Source organism: Orycteropus afer, unplaced genomic scaffold, assembly GCF_000298275.1.
Source record: "Orycteropus afer afer isolate SDZICR_OR568_19922 unplaced genomic scaffold, OryAfe1.0 scaffold00462, whole genome shotgun sequence".
NCBI classification, from domain to species: domain Eukaryota; kingdom Metazoa; phylum Chordata; class Mammalia; order Tubulidentata; family Orycteropodidae; genus Orycteropus; species Orycteropus afer.
Genome location: NW_006922049.1, coordinates 1,187,913 through 1,206,254, shown reverse-complemented (window position 1 = coordinate 1,206,254; position 18,342 = coordinate 1,187,913). Strand labels below are relative to the sequence as shown.

Here is an 18,342-nt window from a genome sequence, read left to right as displayed (position 1 = left end):
AAAAAAACACATTGTGGAAAGAAAGTAATAACATTAATGCATCGTTACATCTATTTTACACTATAACAGTGCTTCATTTCATATTTGGGTTTTATGAATTCAATTAAAAATTCTATCCTAATAAAATAATTTTATAACAATATTTTGAAGTTAATTTTCCAAGCAGTAGGATTCATTGTATTTGAAATACATTCCTTAAACATGTGATATTTTATAAAGCTGCTTTTATACATTAGATTTTAACATACAACTGTCTCTTCCTTGCACTATTACATGTTAACCTTAGTGATGACTTTTAAAAGCACCCCTGGATTACCCATTGATGTGCCCCAATTCAATATTAGGACAGCAAGAAAACTAATATGTTCATGTTTATATAGCTCTCATTAGGGCATCATTTCTCTGGGTTAAAAATTTTAAAAAAGGTATGAAAATCTGATTTAACTGGTTTAAAGGCATCAAAGCATGATTCTAAATATTATTATTCTATTTTAAATTCCAAATCACAGGAATTTTGTTAGGGAAAGTGGAAATGAAAGGAAGAATTAAGTCCATACATGCCGAAGTTGTCACCGTATAAGGTAATGAAGACACCCTGGTCCTTGCCTCACTGCTTCCCTATCTTCTCTGCTCTTCTCTGTCTCTGTGTGTGTGTCTCTCTCTCAGCTTTTCTTTCAAGATCTGCTTCTCTGTCTCTATGTTCCTTGTCTCAGTCTCTTTGTCTCTGTGATGCTATGTCTACAATCTGTCCTCCTGTTTTCTATCACTCTTTTTCATTTTCCCACACATAGCTGTGATAACGTTAACAGAGGAAATAAGATTAAACTAAAAGCTAGTATGGTTCTGAATTACATTCATCAATTTGTCTAAATCACAGATCTCAAATTCCTGTATTTTCAGGGGCTCAGCAGGTCACATAATTGAGGAGGAGGACTATGTGGAGATTGTGATGAACTGAGAGGGAAGAATCCCTCTGAAGGGGCACTGCCACAGCTTGTGGGAAAAGAGGGCTCAGTGTCACTAAATATTTTAATTCCTCAAAAGAGGACGAAGGTTTTGCTTAACATCTCCCAATTTTTCAATGCTGGCAACCAATTCAAATGATTAAAAAAAAAAAAATGTGAAGGTTAAACAAAACAAATATGTGGGCCAAAATTTGATCCATCATTTGTAATGCCCAAATTATGGCAGAACCACCTAAAAGTGGTTTACCCTTTACTTTCATTTTTAAATATGTCACAGTGATTTATTTTCTGGGTGAGTATTTAAATAAACATCAAAAAAGTATAATAAAGACATTTAATCTGCTTATAAATTATAATAATTATTACCACACGTGTGTTCATGGTGATGCTAGTTTTGTACAAATGAGTCTCATTACCTCCAGATCTAAACTTCTCTTCAAAGCTGAATGAAGTTCCATGCTGATGGTTCCATCAGCATTGCAGGGATTTTAGGGTAACTACTGTGGCATAAAATGTCTCTCTCATCAATTATACTTTCCAGGAGTATGTTTGGAAGTGTTTAAAGTAAACCTTTGTAGTGTTAGCTGGAAAGTTTTATAACTTTCTGGCAAATCTGCTATACATTTGACAGGTTCATTAGAACCAATCTATTGACTAATTAAGAGTCCCTTGGTGGTATTGCAAGTGGTTAAGGCACTCGGCTGCTAACTGCCAGAGAAAGGCCTGGTGATTTAAAAAAAAACAGTCACTGAAAACCCTCTGGAGCACAGTTCTACTCTGACGTAGACACAGAGTCACCACAAGTCAGAATAGACTCGAATGCAACTTGTTATTGATTAACTACTTGAATAAAATTCTCTGCAGTACAAAAACAATATTTTTTTCAGTTTATTTGACTAAAGAGGATCTCACAGTCCTTCATTTTATTTCATAGGCTTTCATTGCAAGGGCATATTAGACAACAATCAGACACCAAGAGGGAAAACACTGTGCTTTATTCAGTAGGCCTAAGACCAAGAATTCATCTCTACAGAGTCTCCACTCGAAAAGTTCTGAGATGTTATAAAATCCTTTCATGTGATGCATAGTTATGGTACATTACCTGTATTTTGTTTATTGCTCCAAGTGAGTCATACCATGTTTGCACAGCCCAGGGGAATTGCCGCGTGACGGCCATGCGCAGAACAATGCAGAATGAGATGGTGGTGAATATTTTTCGAAGGATGATTCCTTTGAGCAGGGCATAAGGTAGCACAGAGAAAAGCACAACAAAGAACCCTGAGAAGAAGAAGGCTGAGCTGTTGAAGTATCTCACATAGGCTGCCTTCCGAGTTAGTCTCAGCTCTGTTCTATGAAAAAATAAACAAATAACATTCGGGATGCCATTTTACTGTTCAAATATCAAGCATCTTGCAATGTAAAATCTGAGCATGGGCTGCAGAATCATTCCACCTGTGTTCTGGTCCTGGTTCCATCCTATATGAGCTGTGTGACCTTGGAAAAGTAACTTAACGTCTCTGGACCTCAGATTATCTATCTGAAAGGGGCATGGTAATGAACACACCATCCTCTTGGACATAATACCTGTAAATTGTATTTTTTAATTGTTATTGATATTCCAATTTTTAGCAATATTACTATTATTTGAGTATGTTATTTCCTTATGCACTGTTAATAATTTTTAAGATGTGTGAGATTGGTCATTTGTGTTGGTTGGTTGATGTTTTAAGTAAGTGTGAAAATGAGGACAATATTGCAAAATTTACACAGGAAAACACAACTCTGTGATTATCTAATGGATTCTTTTTAAAACTTTTCCTTGTGATTTGGGTGAAAGTTTACAGGACAAATCAGTTTTCCACTTAACAATTCACACACGTTTTGTTTCATGTCACTGATGGCAATCCCTCAATGTCACATCACTCATCCCACTTCCTCCCTGCCTAATGGATTCTTGACACTTTAGAAATTCTAGCTTAGCATTGGGGGACACTGAAAACAACATATAAACCATGAGGAGTGGTTCTCAAACCTTAACCCATTGCCGATGAGTCAATTCCAACTCGCAGTGACTCCACGTGTTATAGAGTAGAACTGTTCCATGGGGTTTTTGTAGCTGTAATCTTTATGAGGCGCTCTGGTGGTGCAGAGGTCAAAAGCATTAGGTTGCTAACCAAAAGGTTGGTGGTATGACCCACCAGTGCCTCTGTGGGAAAAAGGGGAGGTAGCCTGCTTCTGGGAAGATTCACAGCCTTGGAAACCCCATGGGGCAGTTCTACTCTGTCCTAGGGTTGTTATGAGTCGGAACCCACCCATGGGCAGCAGGTTTGGTTTTTTCCCCTAATCTTTACAGAAGCAGATTGCCAGCATTGTCTTCCCATAAGAAGCAGCAGTGACACAGACAGATGGTTCAGGTGGGAGGGAGCAATGGCTGTGCCTTGGCCTAGTGCAGGGGATGCCAGGCACATGGGCGTCAGGTTCACAATGTCTGTATAATTTACTTCAAAAGAGCAATTCTCATCCTCAAGTGCAGAGCTGAGAGGAAATCTTCTTTTGAAGGTTTAAAAACAAAACAAAACAAAAAAGGTAATCCTGAGCACACTGGTGAAGGACATGGATTTCAATGTGCCCAACCTAGATCGTGACTCATGGTCTAAGGTTCACACAGTTCAATAATGTGATATAGAGGACAAATTATGAGTTGGGAATCTAACCTGCCAGTTACTAGTTATGCTAGCTGAAGCAAATTGTTCTTCCCTCTGATTTTATAGAATCCACATCTATAAAAAAGGGAGCACAGCACCTCCCTTATAGAGCTGTTGTCAAGATTAAATGGCAGCACAGCAGAGGGCCTGGCATTTAATCAGAATCTACAATGTGTTTCCTTTCTTATCAACAGAAGAAAGAGTAGTCTTAACTCAAATCCAAACTCACTGCCATCAAGTCAATTCCAACTCATAATGCTCATTGGGTTTCCAAGGCTGCAAATCTTTACAGTTCCCAGGGCTGTAAATCTTTACGGAAGCAGACTGCCTCATCTTTCTTCAGCTGGTACATTCACACCACTGATCTTTTGGTTAGCAGCCAAGTGCCTTAACCACTGTACCACCAGGTCTCCCTTAGTAGTGTTGACTACGCTGATGTTAACAAAATGCTAGAAAATGCTATTTATAAAAAAATGTTATCAAAATTGTTAAAATGGAATATACTAAAATAGTCAAGAAAAATAGAAGTTGCACTACAAGAAAAGGATAACATATCTTGGGAAGAGAGCAAGAACATTTATAAGAATCACCCAGAGAGCAGTTCTTTCCATAATAAAGTTACTAACACTTTATGAGTCATAAAAAATATTTTATCAGTTTCTTATTAAAAAAAAAAAAAAAGGAAAGTGTCTTATATTACCAAAGGGCAATAAAAGTAGATTTGCAGGGAGTTTTGTACAGCCTTTTGCCTGGTTTAACAGTGACTTGGGCCAGAAATCATTCCTTTGAAGCGCATCCTGCCAGTCTCTTCGAGAACATTGTATTTGCTCTCTCGAGTAGAAGCAATTCTTACTTTCCCATATTTACGTCAGCACTTTCCAGCCTTTTCAGGTAACAATTTCATGTGAGATTGAGGAACTGGATTGTACAAGTTATAGCTAAACATTTGCTATTAAAACTGGTCTTACAGAAAATACACAGGAGAAAGAATGGATTTCATATTTTGAGGAAGCAAAAAAGCCTCAAATCAAGACAGGTCAACACCAGGAATAAGCTGGCCCTGAGTTTATTGTGAGGCCTGAGAAAACCTCCTTGTCTATGACCCCCTCGGAGCTCTATGACCCTATACTCACAGGAACAAGAGCAAACAAGGAATTGGACACTCGCTGTTAATGAAAGCAACAACGTCTACCAACTAAACAACTCCCCAAGACCTTTATGGATGTTCTGGAAGGAAAACGCCATTCCTTTCCTGGATTTTCCATGAAAGGCATAACAACAACAGGTGACCAATAAGTGTGTTGGGGAAATAAATACTCTTTGACTCTTTCTATTTACATGGCAAAAGACTTAACATTTCAGCATCTCGTTTGTTGTTCTAATCACACACCTGCAGTTCAGTTACCATCATCTCCTGGAAGCAGCAGACTGAGTTCCTAATAACCTATCCACACCACCCCAAAAGAGACTCTTCTTTTGGTATATTTTTCCCTGTCTCATGTACTCTGCGTCCTGAACGTACTTATTCCTTTGACAGACTTCCTTGAAACAGTTTGTCTACCTGAGCTAAGTCTCCTAAAGTCTTTTTTTAAATTATTTATTGCAGTTTGTATAACATGGAATTTGACTAAAGAAGAATGGTCTCATGGCCACAGAAATGCCCACCTTTAAATTCTGCCCAAGACTAGCTTAGTAAATACCTCAGTCTGTACTGTACTTTTTTTCACTGAATGTAAGCTTTACTAATCAGTGAAAGAAAGGTTATCTGAGGCGAAACACAAGTAGACACAGATGCGAAGTACTGATTCTATTTTATGAGGTGACTTTGATTACTTGAGTCCATGAGTCTTTAAGTGGAGGGTTTATAGGAATTCAGTTTACAGATTATCCCTAATTTAAGAAAGAACAAATGCATTTTAATCAAAGGGAGGTTTGTGGGTTGTTGTGTTTTTTTTAACTAGTTTGACTGATCACATAAATTAAATGACATGCAATAATAGAGAGTCATTTATTTGATACAAAACCATATACTTACTTATTCTAGCTGGTCCATATAAGGTTTCAATCAATTTATAGTATCATGATCATTATTTTAATCAATAAAGTATATTCCAAAAACCAAACCAAACTCCCTGCCATCGAGTCATTTCTGACTCATAATGAACCCCACTGGGTTTCCAAGGCTGTAAATCTTTACAGAAGAAGATTGCCCCATATTCTGTGGAACAGCTGGTGGGTTTGAATAGCTGACCCTCCAGTTAGCAGTCAAGTGCCTTATCCACTACACCACCAGAGCTCAGCTATAAATACATGTAGGAGATTCTTATAATGTAAAAAGTGTGAATGTTCTTGTAATGCAAAGTAACACAATCAACTACACCTAAAGAAAGTCATGACTAGCCAACTAATGAATGAATATTAATATTAATATCAATAAATACAATTGGCTACTTGTCAGGAACTCCTGAATAAGAGCTGAAAGCCCACTGTGACATCTCTAATTTTAAAATGAAATTGCTATAGACCCCGAAATTAGGAAAATGGCTTACTGTCTTAGATTTTCGATCATTTTTTCCATTGCTTCCTCCCAGCAGTATGCCTTCACAGATTGGATATTTTCAATCATTTCAGAGGTGATCACAAGTCTTTCATTGATCTTTCCAGCTCTCTTATCTCTGTAAATGAATGAATGAATGAATCTGATATTTAGTAAACACAAGTCAAATCATTCATTAAGAAATGCTCACTCTTTTAAGAAAAAAAAATCACATTTTTAATTAAATAGATGAGTATGTATTTAATTATCAAGTAGATGGCAACAAAAGTAATAGCTACCATCTAGTAAATGCCTCCCATGTGCTAGACACTGTATTAGATCATTCCATGCATTTTCTCTAATCCTCATAGGGTTTCTAAGGCTGTACATCTTTATGGAAGCAGACTGCCACATCTTTCTACCACAGAGCAGCTGGTGAATTTCCACTGCCAACCTTTCGGTTAGCAGCCGAATGCCTTGATCACTTCATCATCAGCATTCCTTACCCTCTGATATTTATTTACACCATTACAATACTTCCTTTTTAGTTGTTGTTGTTGTTGTTGTTGTTGTTATGTGCCGTTGAGTCAGACCCAACTCATAGCGACCCCTCCTTGGGTTTCCGAGGTAGTATCACTACAGAAGTAGATTGCCCATCTTCCTTCTGAGGAGTGGCTGGTAAGTTGGAACTGCCAGCCTTCTGGTTAGCAGTCAAGTGCCTTAGGCACTATGCTACCAAGCTCCCTCCTTTTTAGTTGTTGTTGTTGTTGTTGTTATGTGCCGTCGAGTCGGCCCCGACTCATAGCGACCCCTCCTTGGGTTTCCGAGGCAGTATCACTACGGAAGTAGGATTGCCCAACCTTCCTTCTGAGGAGTGGCTGGTGGGTTTGAACCACCAGCCTTCTGGTTAGCAGTCAAGTGCCTTAGCCACTATGCTACCACCCAGTAAATTATGCACAGTGCATATAGCAGTCCTGGTTTCAGGAGTGTGGGCGTTTGAAAAATCTAACTGAAAATACTTTTGAGTTTGGAAAGCAGGATGTTACCTGTACTTCATCATCATTCTTCCTAGTCCAGCTTGTACAAGGGCAAGGACTATCAGGAAAGCAAGCCCGCAGAAGGCGGAGGCCTGCAGCAGCTCCCACAGCAGCCCCATCAGAAGCAGCACCTGTAAAGGAGCGATCCACACGAAATGTGCCAGTGCAAGTCCCTGGAAAAGAAAATCACAGCCAGCAACAGCGGCGCTTGATCCTCCATCCCGAAAACAAACACACACATAGGGAAGAATCACAAGGGTCTAGGGACTTAATCCAGTGATAGTTCCCCAGATGTTCACAGATTATGATTCCAACACAGTATTCTGGCCTCTTTACTCTTTGTGGCACATCAAGTGTATGGTTGTCGGTATGTATGTAGTCACATAACATAAATATGCAACAAACAAGTGCATCCATAAATGAGTATTCATCGATTTTCATTCTATCTGTATTATCCAGTATTTAGCTACTACTTAGGAGTCATTATTTGCCTCACTGTGGTCTCCAATCTGCTGATTTGGGGTATTAAATGATCCCAAAACAAAAAATAAATGTTGCCATCGAGTGGATTCTGACCCATGATAACCCCATGTGTTATAGAGTAAAACTGCTCCATAGGGTTTTCTTGGCTGCAATCTTTACAGAGGACAGTGGTTAAAGCTCAGCTGCCAACCAAAAGGTTGGTTGTTCAAACACACCATGGGAGAAAGACATGGCAGTCTGCTTCTGTAAAAACTAACAGCTTTTGAAATCCTGTGGGACTGTGCTACTCTGTCCTATAGGGTCACTATGAGTCAGAATCAATTCAATGGCAGTAGGTCTGGTGGGGTTTTCTGGTTTTTTTTTTTTTTTTTTTTGCTTTTAATCTTTCCAAAAGCAGATAACCCCATCCCACATGTTCCTCACTGCTACACACCAGTTGAGAGTGTTTGCTATATGATGTTAATACCCCTTATAATAAATCTTTGTCAAAACTAAAAATAAACCAAAATAGTCCTAAATGCTCATTATGTGGAATATATAGCAATGTGTGTATATATTCTACACATAGAGTAAGATTTCCCAAGGAATAAATTTCAAGTCACCGTATTTTTTAGTATACATATATGTATTTATTCAGTGGAACTGAGTTTGGATTTCTTAGGTATCTTGTCAATAATTTATTTTAAATAACTTACTAGTAGTTGAATAAAGCAAGAACCATGATATAGATCACATTGTATAGACAAAGGGCTCCCCAGAGCCTCAAAATACACAACCCTGCAATCCTCTATCACCTGACAGAATAATCCACAATAAATGCATACTTAGTTCAACAGTAATTTCTCTAGCACCTGCTGTGGGTTTAATATTATGTTAAATACTAGAAATGCAAAAACAAATAAAACATATTGTCTGTCCTCAAGGACCTTGCATTTATCACAAGACAGCACTGAACCAGAATTTCTCAGAGTATCATATTCAGCCAAAGTAAATAACTGATTTAAAGGAAACCAGATCTGATGAGGACTGCGTTTTGAGAAACCTTACTAAATACACAGCAAGCTGGGGTATCTTGGATCTGGGGGCGGAGGGGTCCCACAAGACCCCAGAATGCCACTTAGCTAGACAATTTAGCTTTCTCAGTTTTCTGAAATAAGGCAAGTAGGAATGAGTGCAACTTAACCATCCACTGCTCCACATTTTAATTTATGATTTACAAAAGTAATGATTAAAAGATTAAATTGGTAAATACATACTTCATCAAATTTGTTCAGGTTGTTGGAAAGGAGACTAACAAGTTGTCCAATACTTATTTTATCTAGAACACGGCTTGACAGCTTTAAGGTCTAAAAGAAAAATGGGAAGTTAGATGCCATCGACAAACAAAAGACAAATATATTTGTAAGTAACATTTTTATACAGCTGAGAAATTAGGTGACTATGCATGCATTTTGAAGTAAAACTAAGGAAAATTATTATGTCCATTTAGCTTAATATCTTCTCAGATTTTTTTTTCACATCATGTATTATACTGGCATGCCTCATGCCTCTATTTTATTTTCCAGCATATAGAAAGCAATATTTTCTCTCCTTCACAATGGCAATGATATTGTACTTAAATATCCATAAATAGTTTTTTTTAATGAAAGATGGAACCAAAAAAATATGAATTTAAAATCTTGCCCTTAAGTTTGTCATGCAGTCTATACAAATTCTGTTGAATAAAATTGCTGTTAAAGTCAAAAAAGCATATCACAAATAATTGAATTATTAGCAATTTTGTGAAACATTATATTAACACAAAACCTTTAAGTTTGATAAAGAAAAATACAATTGTATGTACAAAATGGAGTTAATTGTTAAGTCTAATTTAATCATGATTATGAATGGTCACAGTAATGACCTGACTATAAAATTTAATAAGAATTAATTTGCCATTGGGTGACTTTAGAAAGTATCCATTTAACATTTGTTTCAATTCAATTCCTCATATATTTACTTAGCACTTAGCAGGTGCAAATTAATGTGACCAATGCTTCAGGAATTATTATTAATATTTATGAAAACATAGTTCTTGCCTCCAGGCAATCTAGTGCATAAATAATTACAATACGATATGACAAGTGAGTTAAGGGAAGCACAAGATAATAGAGTGGTTAATAAAAAGGTCACACATCTGGTTAGAAAAACCTGGAAAGATTTCATTAATGAGGTAGAATTTGGAAATGAATCTGGAATAATGAATAAGGGTTAGACAAGCAGAGAAGAAGGAGGAAGCAAAGCAGTTAGTTAATCCCAAAACATTATCAGAACCATCTGAGGAGGAAAAAAATCCATGGAGGTGGATTGACATGAGTTAGTAGCAATCAGAAGCCTGATGGGGTGACTTTGAGTTCTCCATGGGCCTTAATATGGAGCTGTGTCCACAGTAAGCATCCAGATATTTAGATATCTCTATGTTCCCAAGATTCATAGCCAAAGCTTAATTTAGTTTGTGCATAGATTGGCTATTTTAAATGTATCTTGCATATTATCATAGTTACTGGGTTTTGGATCAAAGTAAAACATGTTCTATTACAAAATTTTGGAATATTGTAGGGAGGGTTAGAGAGACTGCCTAACATGAGGATGAAATTGGCCAGATAGGAAAATGATAAGATCTGAGAAGAGCCAAGAAAGTCTCACTTTAGCAACCCAAACAGCACCGCACAGAGAGGCCTCTTGCATTCTTTGGTGATGAAATCAAAGTAGGACAAAAAGCGTGGGTAGAGAAATAAAACAAAATGGCTAAGAACACATATTGAAGGGTGAGAACAAAGAACAAATACCATAATGCCTAACTTGTCATTAATGCTTTCTGGGTCTGAAATACATGGCTGTATTTGTGCTGAATGTTACACACAGACTTGTTCACCAACTAACCTGCTCTATGTATTCTCCTGTCCCTTTGTTGTTGTTATGTGCCATCGAATCGGACCCGACTCATAGCGACCCCTCCTTGGGTTTCTGAGGCAGAATCACTAAGGAAGTAGATTGGCCAACCTTCCTTCCGAGGAGAGGCTGGTGGGTTTGAACCTCTGGCCTTCTGGTTAGCAGTCAAGTGCCTTAGGCACCTCTCTCTTCCTGTTTAACAGCCTGCTTTATTACTGTTATTTCAGTTTTCATTTTATTTTCCATAGTAATTAGAAAACCTTCCACTCTGGAAATCGTATTTCCCGCAGTTTTTGCACAATTTTCTTTACTTTTTAGATCTTAGAGTTCTTATCTATGAAATAGGGATACTCATAGCCATGGAGTCAATTCCGACTCATGGCAATGCTACAGGACAGAGCAGAATTGCCCCCATAGGGTTTCCCAAGCTGTAAGCTTTATGGGAACAGACTGCCACATCTTTCTCTGTGGAAAAGCCGGTGGGTTAGAACCACTGAACTTCCAGTTAGCAGCCAAACACTTAACCACTGTACCACCAGGGCTCCTTAATAGGGATAATGTTGTTGGTGTTGTTATGTGCCATTGAGTCGGACCCGACTCATAGCGACCCCTCCTTGGGTTTCCCAGGCAGTATCACTATGGAAGTAGATTGCCCCATCTTCCTTCCGGGGAGTGGCTGGTGGGTTTGAACCGCCAGCCTTCTGGTTAGCAGTCAAGTGCCTTAGCCACTATGCTACCAGAGCTCCCATAGGGATAATAGCAGCTACCATATGGAATTTAGGGGAGGATTAAATAACATAATAAACTTAAATTACTTAGAAGCATATCATGCATACTATTAGCTTCCAATATTATTTTTATAGGATGTACTTCTTAATAAATATTTGATGGTATCCAACTTTCCTTGATACACAAGCTGTGTAAGGTCTATCTTCCAAATTGTTGTTGTTGTTATTAGATGCTGTTGCATCAGCTCCAACTCGTGGTGACCCCGTGTATAACAGAAGGAAATGATGTCCGGTCCTACACCACCCAACAGTCCTTGCTATGTTTGACACCATCATCAGAGCCATTCCATCTTGTGGAAGGTCTTCCCCTTTTTTGCTGACTCTCTACTTTACCAATCATGGTATCCTTCTCCAGGGACTGGTTCCTTCTGACAACATGACCAAAGTAGGTGAGACAAAGTCTGGCCATTCTCACTTCTAAGGAGCACTCCAGCTGCACTTGCCAGGACAGGTTTGTTCATTCTGCTTGTAGTCCATGATATATTGAATATTTTTGCCAACACCACAATTCAAAAGCATGAATCCTCTTTCAGGCTTCCTTATTCATTGTCCAGCTTTAGCATGCATATGAGTCTACTGAAAGTACCATGGCTTGGGTTAAGCACACCTTAGGCTTCAAAGTGACATCTTTGCTCTTTAACACTTTAAAGAAGTCTTCTGTAGCAGTTTGCCCAGTGCAATAAGACAACTGATTGTTTGACTGCTGCTTCCATTTTCATCTTTTCTCCATTTATCATGATGTTGCTTAATGGTCCAATGTTGAGGATTTTTTTTTTTTTTTTTTTTATGTTAAGGTGTAATCCATATTGAAGACTGTAGTCTTTGATCTTCATCAGTAAGTGCTTCAAGTCATCATCACTTTCAGCAAGCAAAGTTGTGTCATCTGCATATTGCATATTGTTAATGAGCCTTCCTCCAATCCTAATGCCACATTCTTCTTCATATAGTCTAACTTCTGGGCTTATTTCCTCAGTATACAAATTGAGTAAGTAGGGTGAAAGGATACAACCCTGACACACACCTTTCCTGATTTTAAACCATGCAACATCCCCATGTTCTGTTTGAACGACTGTCTCTCGTCTGTCAGTTTGTCATACCGTGGTGGCTTGCATGTTGCTGTGATGCTGGAAGCTATGGCACTGGTACTTCTAATACCAGAACGGTCATCCATGGACAACAGGTTTCAGTGGTGCTTCCAGACTAAGACAGAGTGGGAAGAAGGACAGGGGTATCCACATCTGAGAAAACTGGCCACTGTAAACCTTATGAATAGCAGTGAAACACTGTCTGATATATTAGCCTCCAAATTAGGCCTCATAATGTCTTCACTCAGAAAATTCCAAAAATTTCTGGGCCAAATGAAAATTTCTGTTTATTTATTACTGTTATTTTCCTGATACCTGTGAATTGATGAAATTGCAGCTGAGTTGATTTGATTAAACTGTAGACTCTATTTTTTTGTGTGCCTCCATAAAAGACTTTTTTGAACAATAAAATATTGTTGTCAAGGTTTTACGACACAATTGACCTTGCACATAAGTTATGGAAGTCCTATGTGTTATTTGCTAACGGTAAATTTCAGATCCATTGTCCTTATAAGTCAAGTACATAAAGTTTTTACATTGGAGGAATTAAAAAAAAAAAAAAGGCGGGGTGGTAAACCATTATCCAAATGTTCAATCAAAACAGCTTTCTACAATGACTTGGCAGATCCAAGCAGTGACAAGTACTGCTGAATCAGGTTGATGGGAGCAGATACCATTAAAATGGCCTTAAATCCTGTTTGTAAGGTAACTAAGTCTTAGGCTGAATTCTGCTAAATCAAATATCAGTAACTTGGGCTCTTGTCTGGATAACACATACCAAAAGTGGAGTGTATTTTATGGCTGCAATGCATAACATAAATCTAACTCAGAATAAGGCTGTGGGTACCACCATTGTGTCAAAACTAGTAAATAGGTGGAAATTTTTATTGCTTAGGTTATCATTAACAATTACGTATTATCTTCTTGCTATTGAATATGGCATTTTACTCTAAGATGGTATTTTGTCCTTAAGTTTTATGCAAACTCTGAGAGTCATTTTAATGGGAAGTGATGAATCCCAAAAATGATGACATAACTAGTGATTAAAGCAAAAATGAAATCTACAATATAAGAAGTACTCTAATTATTAGTTGAAGTGAAATTTCTTTATCAAGGAGAATAAGAAATATTAATTATTCCTTCCATTTATTTCATAAGCATCAGTTACCAATTAATTTCAGCATTTATTCCTTCCTTTTCCCAGCTTCACCACCTTATACATGGTGTTCAAAACATGATGCTACTACATGTATCTCGGAGACTGGGCAAGAAAATATCATTACCTTCTTATAAATCAAACTGAACAAAGCTATTCTCATCTGCATTCCAATGTGATGGAGGCCAAAAATGGCAGGATGCAGGAGCAGCATCCTTACAATGAAAAGAAGACACAAGCCTACGCCCAAGTAAATGGCAATGGAGCGTTCCACCTTGTTATCTGGATCGTAGGAAGCTATGATTCTTCCCAGTAAGAGTGGCTGCACGGCTTTGGTGACTTCCTGCAGAAGAGAAGAAACAGAGAACACAAATTTCATTTCCCTTTTATATAATGGCTAACAATTTCAACACGAAAAGTTCCATCTTTAGTTGCTGTTGTTCATTGCTGTTGAGTGGATTCCAACTCAAAGTGACCCCATGTGTGCAGAGTAGAACTGCTCCATTCTTAAGGCTGTGGCCTTTCAGAAGCAGATCACTTATCTTTAGAAAACTACTCATTGCCTTCAAGTCGGATCCGACTCATAGCACTCCTTCCCTGGGTTTCTGAGGCACTATCACTACGGAAGTTGATAGCCCAGCCTTCCTTCTGAAGGACTTAAAAGCTGACTTACACAGAAGGCCATACCATACTTGAAACCCCTGATGTTATTTTTGATACCTTTATATTTTGGAATACCAAACCAAAAAACAAACTCACTGCCTTTGAGTAGATTTGATTCAGCAAACCCTCCTTGGGTTTCCAAGGCAGTGTCTCTATGGAAGTGGATTGCCCAATCTTCCTTCCAAGAAGTAGCTGGTGGGTTTAAACCGCCAGCCTTCTGGTTAGCAGTCAAATGCCCTAGGCACTATGCCACATGGCTTTTGGTTGTAGCAAAAGTCATTTATTTGGAGACAAGTTTATGGATAAGCTGAGTGCCTGAGTACTTTTTTAATGAAAACGATATAGCGGCTATAAAGTAAAGGTGTGGTTTTTAGAGTGGTTTATTAACTATTAACATCCACAAAGTACTTAACAGTTTATTAAAGATCTTTGCCTTTAATTTTCATGACAACTGTAGGAACTAATACAGACATTATTATCCTGACTTCGCAGAGGAAAAATCGGAGGCTAAAGAGACCAAGTGAGTTGATATAATTTCAAAGCAGGACTTTTGAAACTCCTTTGAGCAATGACACTATTTCCAAAATGAATATAGCTTCTCAGAACAAGAAGAGCTGGCAACAGGTAGGGAAGAAGCCCACACTAAATTCTAAAAACCAAACTCACAGCCATCGAGTCAGATCCGACTCTTAGAGACCCCTTTTTAGGTTTCCGAGGCAGTATCACTACGGAAGTAGATTGCCCAAACTTCCTTTTGAGGAGTGGCTGGTGGGTTTGAACCACCAGCCTTCTGGTTAGCACTCTAATGCCTTAGGCACTACGCCATCAGAGGGGCATTTAAATATAGTCTCTTGCAGTATTATTAACTTTCAAGTCTAGATATGAAGAGACTTCAGTGAAGGAGGTTGCCAGCAGACTTCAAACTCAGGCCAGTTTCCATGATGCATCAACTCCTCTATGTCTGTGAATCAGTGAGGAAGGACCCTAGTTGTGTTTCCCAAAGCAACTTATGTTGTTGTTGTTGTTGTTATATGCCCGTTGAGTCAGATCCGACTCATAGCAACCCCTCCTGGGTTTCCCAGGCGGTATCACTATGGAAGTAGATTGCCCAATCTTCCTTCCGAGGAGTGGCTCGTGGGTTTGAACCGCCCCCCTTCCGGTTAGCAATCAAATGCCTTAGACACTAGCTAACAGAGTATATCCTTAATTGACTGCTCGCCCATGTTTCCTATTTAATATGTGACCACTTCTCCTGAGTATGTAGAAACAGACCAGAACCCAAAGAATTGAACCCAGGTTGTCTAACTCTTACCCATCTTGCTAAGCTACCTTCACATAGGAAAGACAAGTGAAAGAGGGATCTCATGCTGAACTCTCCACAGAAAGGATGTTACACTAATTGGCTCCATTTCAAATTTGTATTTTCAAGCTTGGTGTGTCCCCAGAATCGCCCAGCAATATTCTTCCTTATTCCTTAATCTAGTTTTCCCTTTCCCCACAATACATTTTCTAATCCTCAAGTGCCCGATAACACCAGCCCCTCATTCTCAAGAGACGACTATTTTTTATGTGTGTGTGTGTGTGTGTTAACTTGATCTCTTTACATCCTCACAAAGAATCTTAGTGTGTATACAGCCTAGCTATTCCTTCCAGTGCATTGCTAGTACCAGTTGCCATTGAGTTCATTTGGACTAATGTGTGTCAGAGTAGAATTGAGTTCCACATGGTTTTCAATGGCTGACTTTTTCAAAAGTAGATCACCAGGCACCTCTGAGTGGACTCAAACTCCCAGTCTTTTGGTTAGTAGCCAAGTATGTCAACTGTTTGCACCACACAGGAACTCCATATCCTAGATATGACTGTCATCATTGACCACTGACTTGTATAGCAGCTCATTCTGTATTTTATACACAGTACTTCACTTCAAATTAACTGTGTAGACCAAGGCTCTGAATGTAATGAAGGAAGATTCAAACCTTTAAAGTATCCAAACTTATCACAAAAATGGATGTGATAGTTCTCTCATCTCACTATAGCCATATTTTAAATACATTTGACCACAAGTGCTAAAAATAAAATCCCTTACCTCCTACTCAGACAGAACATATTAATAGTTGGCCATATTTGCCAAAGAGCACTTGTTTTTTTTAAAATATATATATATATTAGTGCAGAAAAGACCACTTGAGAGCATGTATCATCTTATGCATACTTTGCACTTTTATTACATGTGCATGCATCCTTAGGATTTATGTAAGGAATTGTTTCTGAGGTTTCAAATATTACATAAATGGTATCATACCATGATTTTTCCCAATTTCTCCCCTCTTCAACGTTGTGTTTTGACATTTATCCCACTGATATCCATACAAATATGTCACTTATTCTGGAACTGTTTAACATTCTTTTATATGAATTAATTAGGTCATTTGCCCATTGCTCTACTCTGGGTAGTGACATCTTTCCACATTGACTGAATTGTTTTTTGGTTGCAATTTATAACAAAATAAGTAAAATTTGGATTAATCTAAATGTGACACTTGTTTCATATAAAACAGTATTCAATAATGACAGTATATAAAACAATATACTGTCATTACTGAATTAGTTGTCATCCCACTCAAACCAAAAGAAGACAACAATGGACAACAATGGCCATTTCACAGAGACACTGGTAATATTATCCTGGAAGGGCACGTATTTATCGGAAAAAAAATGAAGTTTATTTTTGGTAGAGATAAGTCCAATAATAGGACCACCTGCAAACAGCAAAGCAACATAAACTTCACCATAATATGAAACTGTTAACACTCAAGGACAAAATCAGCAATCCAACAACTCCCTCTTCTGTAGTTTTCACTAGTCTGTTTTAAGCAACATGTTCCCTAATATTTACAATGAAACCACTTACAGGTATCATCTGATTTTTTTATTTGGAAGAGAGAAACAATGGTAATTGATACCTAGATTAATCTACAAAGTGCAATCCTTTGTGAAAATAACCCATGAAATAACTGGGAGAAATAGAGTCCCAAATTCTTGGTATATAAATGCTTTGTGTATGTTAATGTTTTCCATTGCTGGAACTATTGCCAGAATCACAGAAATTTCATGATTTACTTCCACATGAAATAGTACAATCACACTGAGGCTTGAATGCAATGAGGAGAAGTGTACCTTTATTTGAAGATTTGAAAATCTATTTGTATTGTTTTTATAAGACACAACTCAAAATGGAATTCACATAATGGTTCTACCTTAGATAGCAGAATAAGCCTGATACCAATTTTCAACGCAGTGTGACAGTGAAATAAATACTGAAGAGTCATTCAACTTGAGTTCTTATTCTAGCACATTACCCATTCTATGTGCCACCTTAGGTACTTCACTTCTCTGGACAGTTTTCTTTATCGATAAACTGAGAAATGGGACAAGCTAATCTTTGAAGGTCCCCTCCAGTGCTAAAATCTTTGATTACACAATCTGAGTCTGGAATCCCCACACCACAGGCCAAGGAATTCTTGGTCATTATGCTAGCCCCCATCCAGCCACTACTAATGATGTTTCCACTCACAAGGATGAAGTTCTGAGCAGTGTAGATTCAGAGGACCATCCGGGTAGAGGGAGCCAGGTTAGAAACAGCTCAAGTGATTGCATTTCTAGTGGGAATAACCTTGGGTCTCAATTTTTCCAAAGAAATATTAGGAAGCCCAAAAATACCTCCTCATGCAGATATCTGGTCTCTGATATAGGATATAGGATCTCATGGGAAACTCCAGACCAGAGCTCAGTGTCACTATGGAGAGTCTAAATCCTTTAACTATACCTAGGACAAGGTTAGATTTTTCTGGGGATAGGAGCATCTGCTTTTCCTGGGTATTCAGACTACGAAGGAAATTTAAAGCAAAAATTTTAAAAACTCAATTCAGGCTTATGATTACATGAAATGAATTAATCTCCAGATAACTTTAACATAAAGATCAATTAAGTACA

General features: G+C 38.0%; 1 protein-coding gene across 1 annotated transcript in view; it reads right to left on the bottom strand.

Moving 5' to 3' along the window:
* Positions 1 to 18,342, bottom strand: part of CFTR (CF transmembrane conductance regulator) — a 247,152-nt gene that overhangs the window by 171,297 nt on the left and 57,513 nt on the right. Inside the window, exons 5-9 of the mRNA XM_007954507.1 lie at positions 13,814 to 14,029; positions 8,983 to 9,072; positions 7,253 to 7,416; positions 6,220 to 6,345; positions 2,068 to 2,314 (exon numbers count right to left, since the gene is read on the bottom strand). Coding sequence (XP_007952698.1) covers positions 2,068 to 2,314; positions 6,220 to 6,345; positions 7,253 to 7,416; positions 8,983 to 9,072; positions 13,814 to 14,029 — 843 coding nt within the window. The remainder of the gene's footprint in view (positions 1 to 2,067; positions 2,315 to 6,219; positions 6,346 to 7,252; positions 7,417 to 8,982; positions 9,073 to 13,813; positions 14,030 to 18,342) is intronic.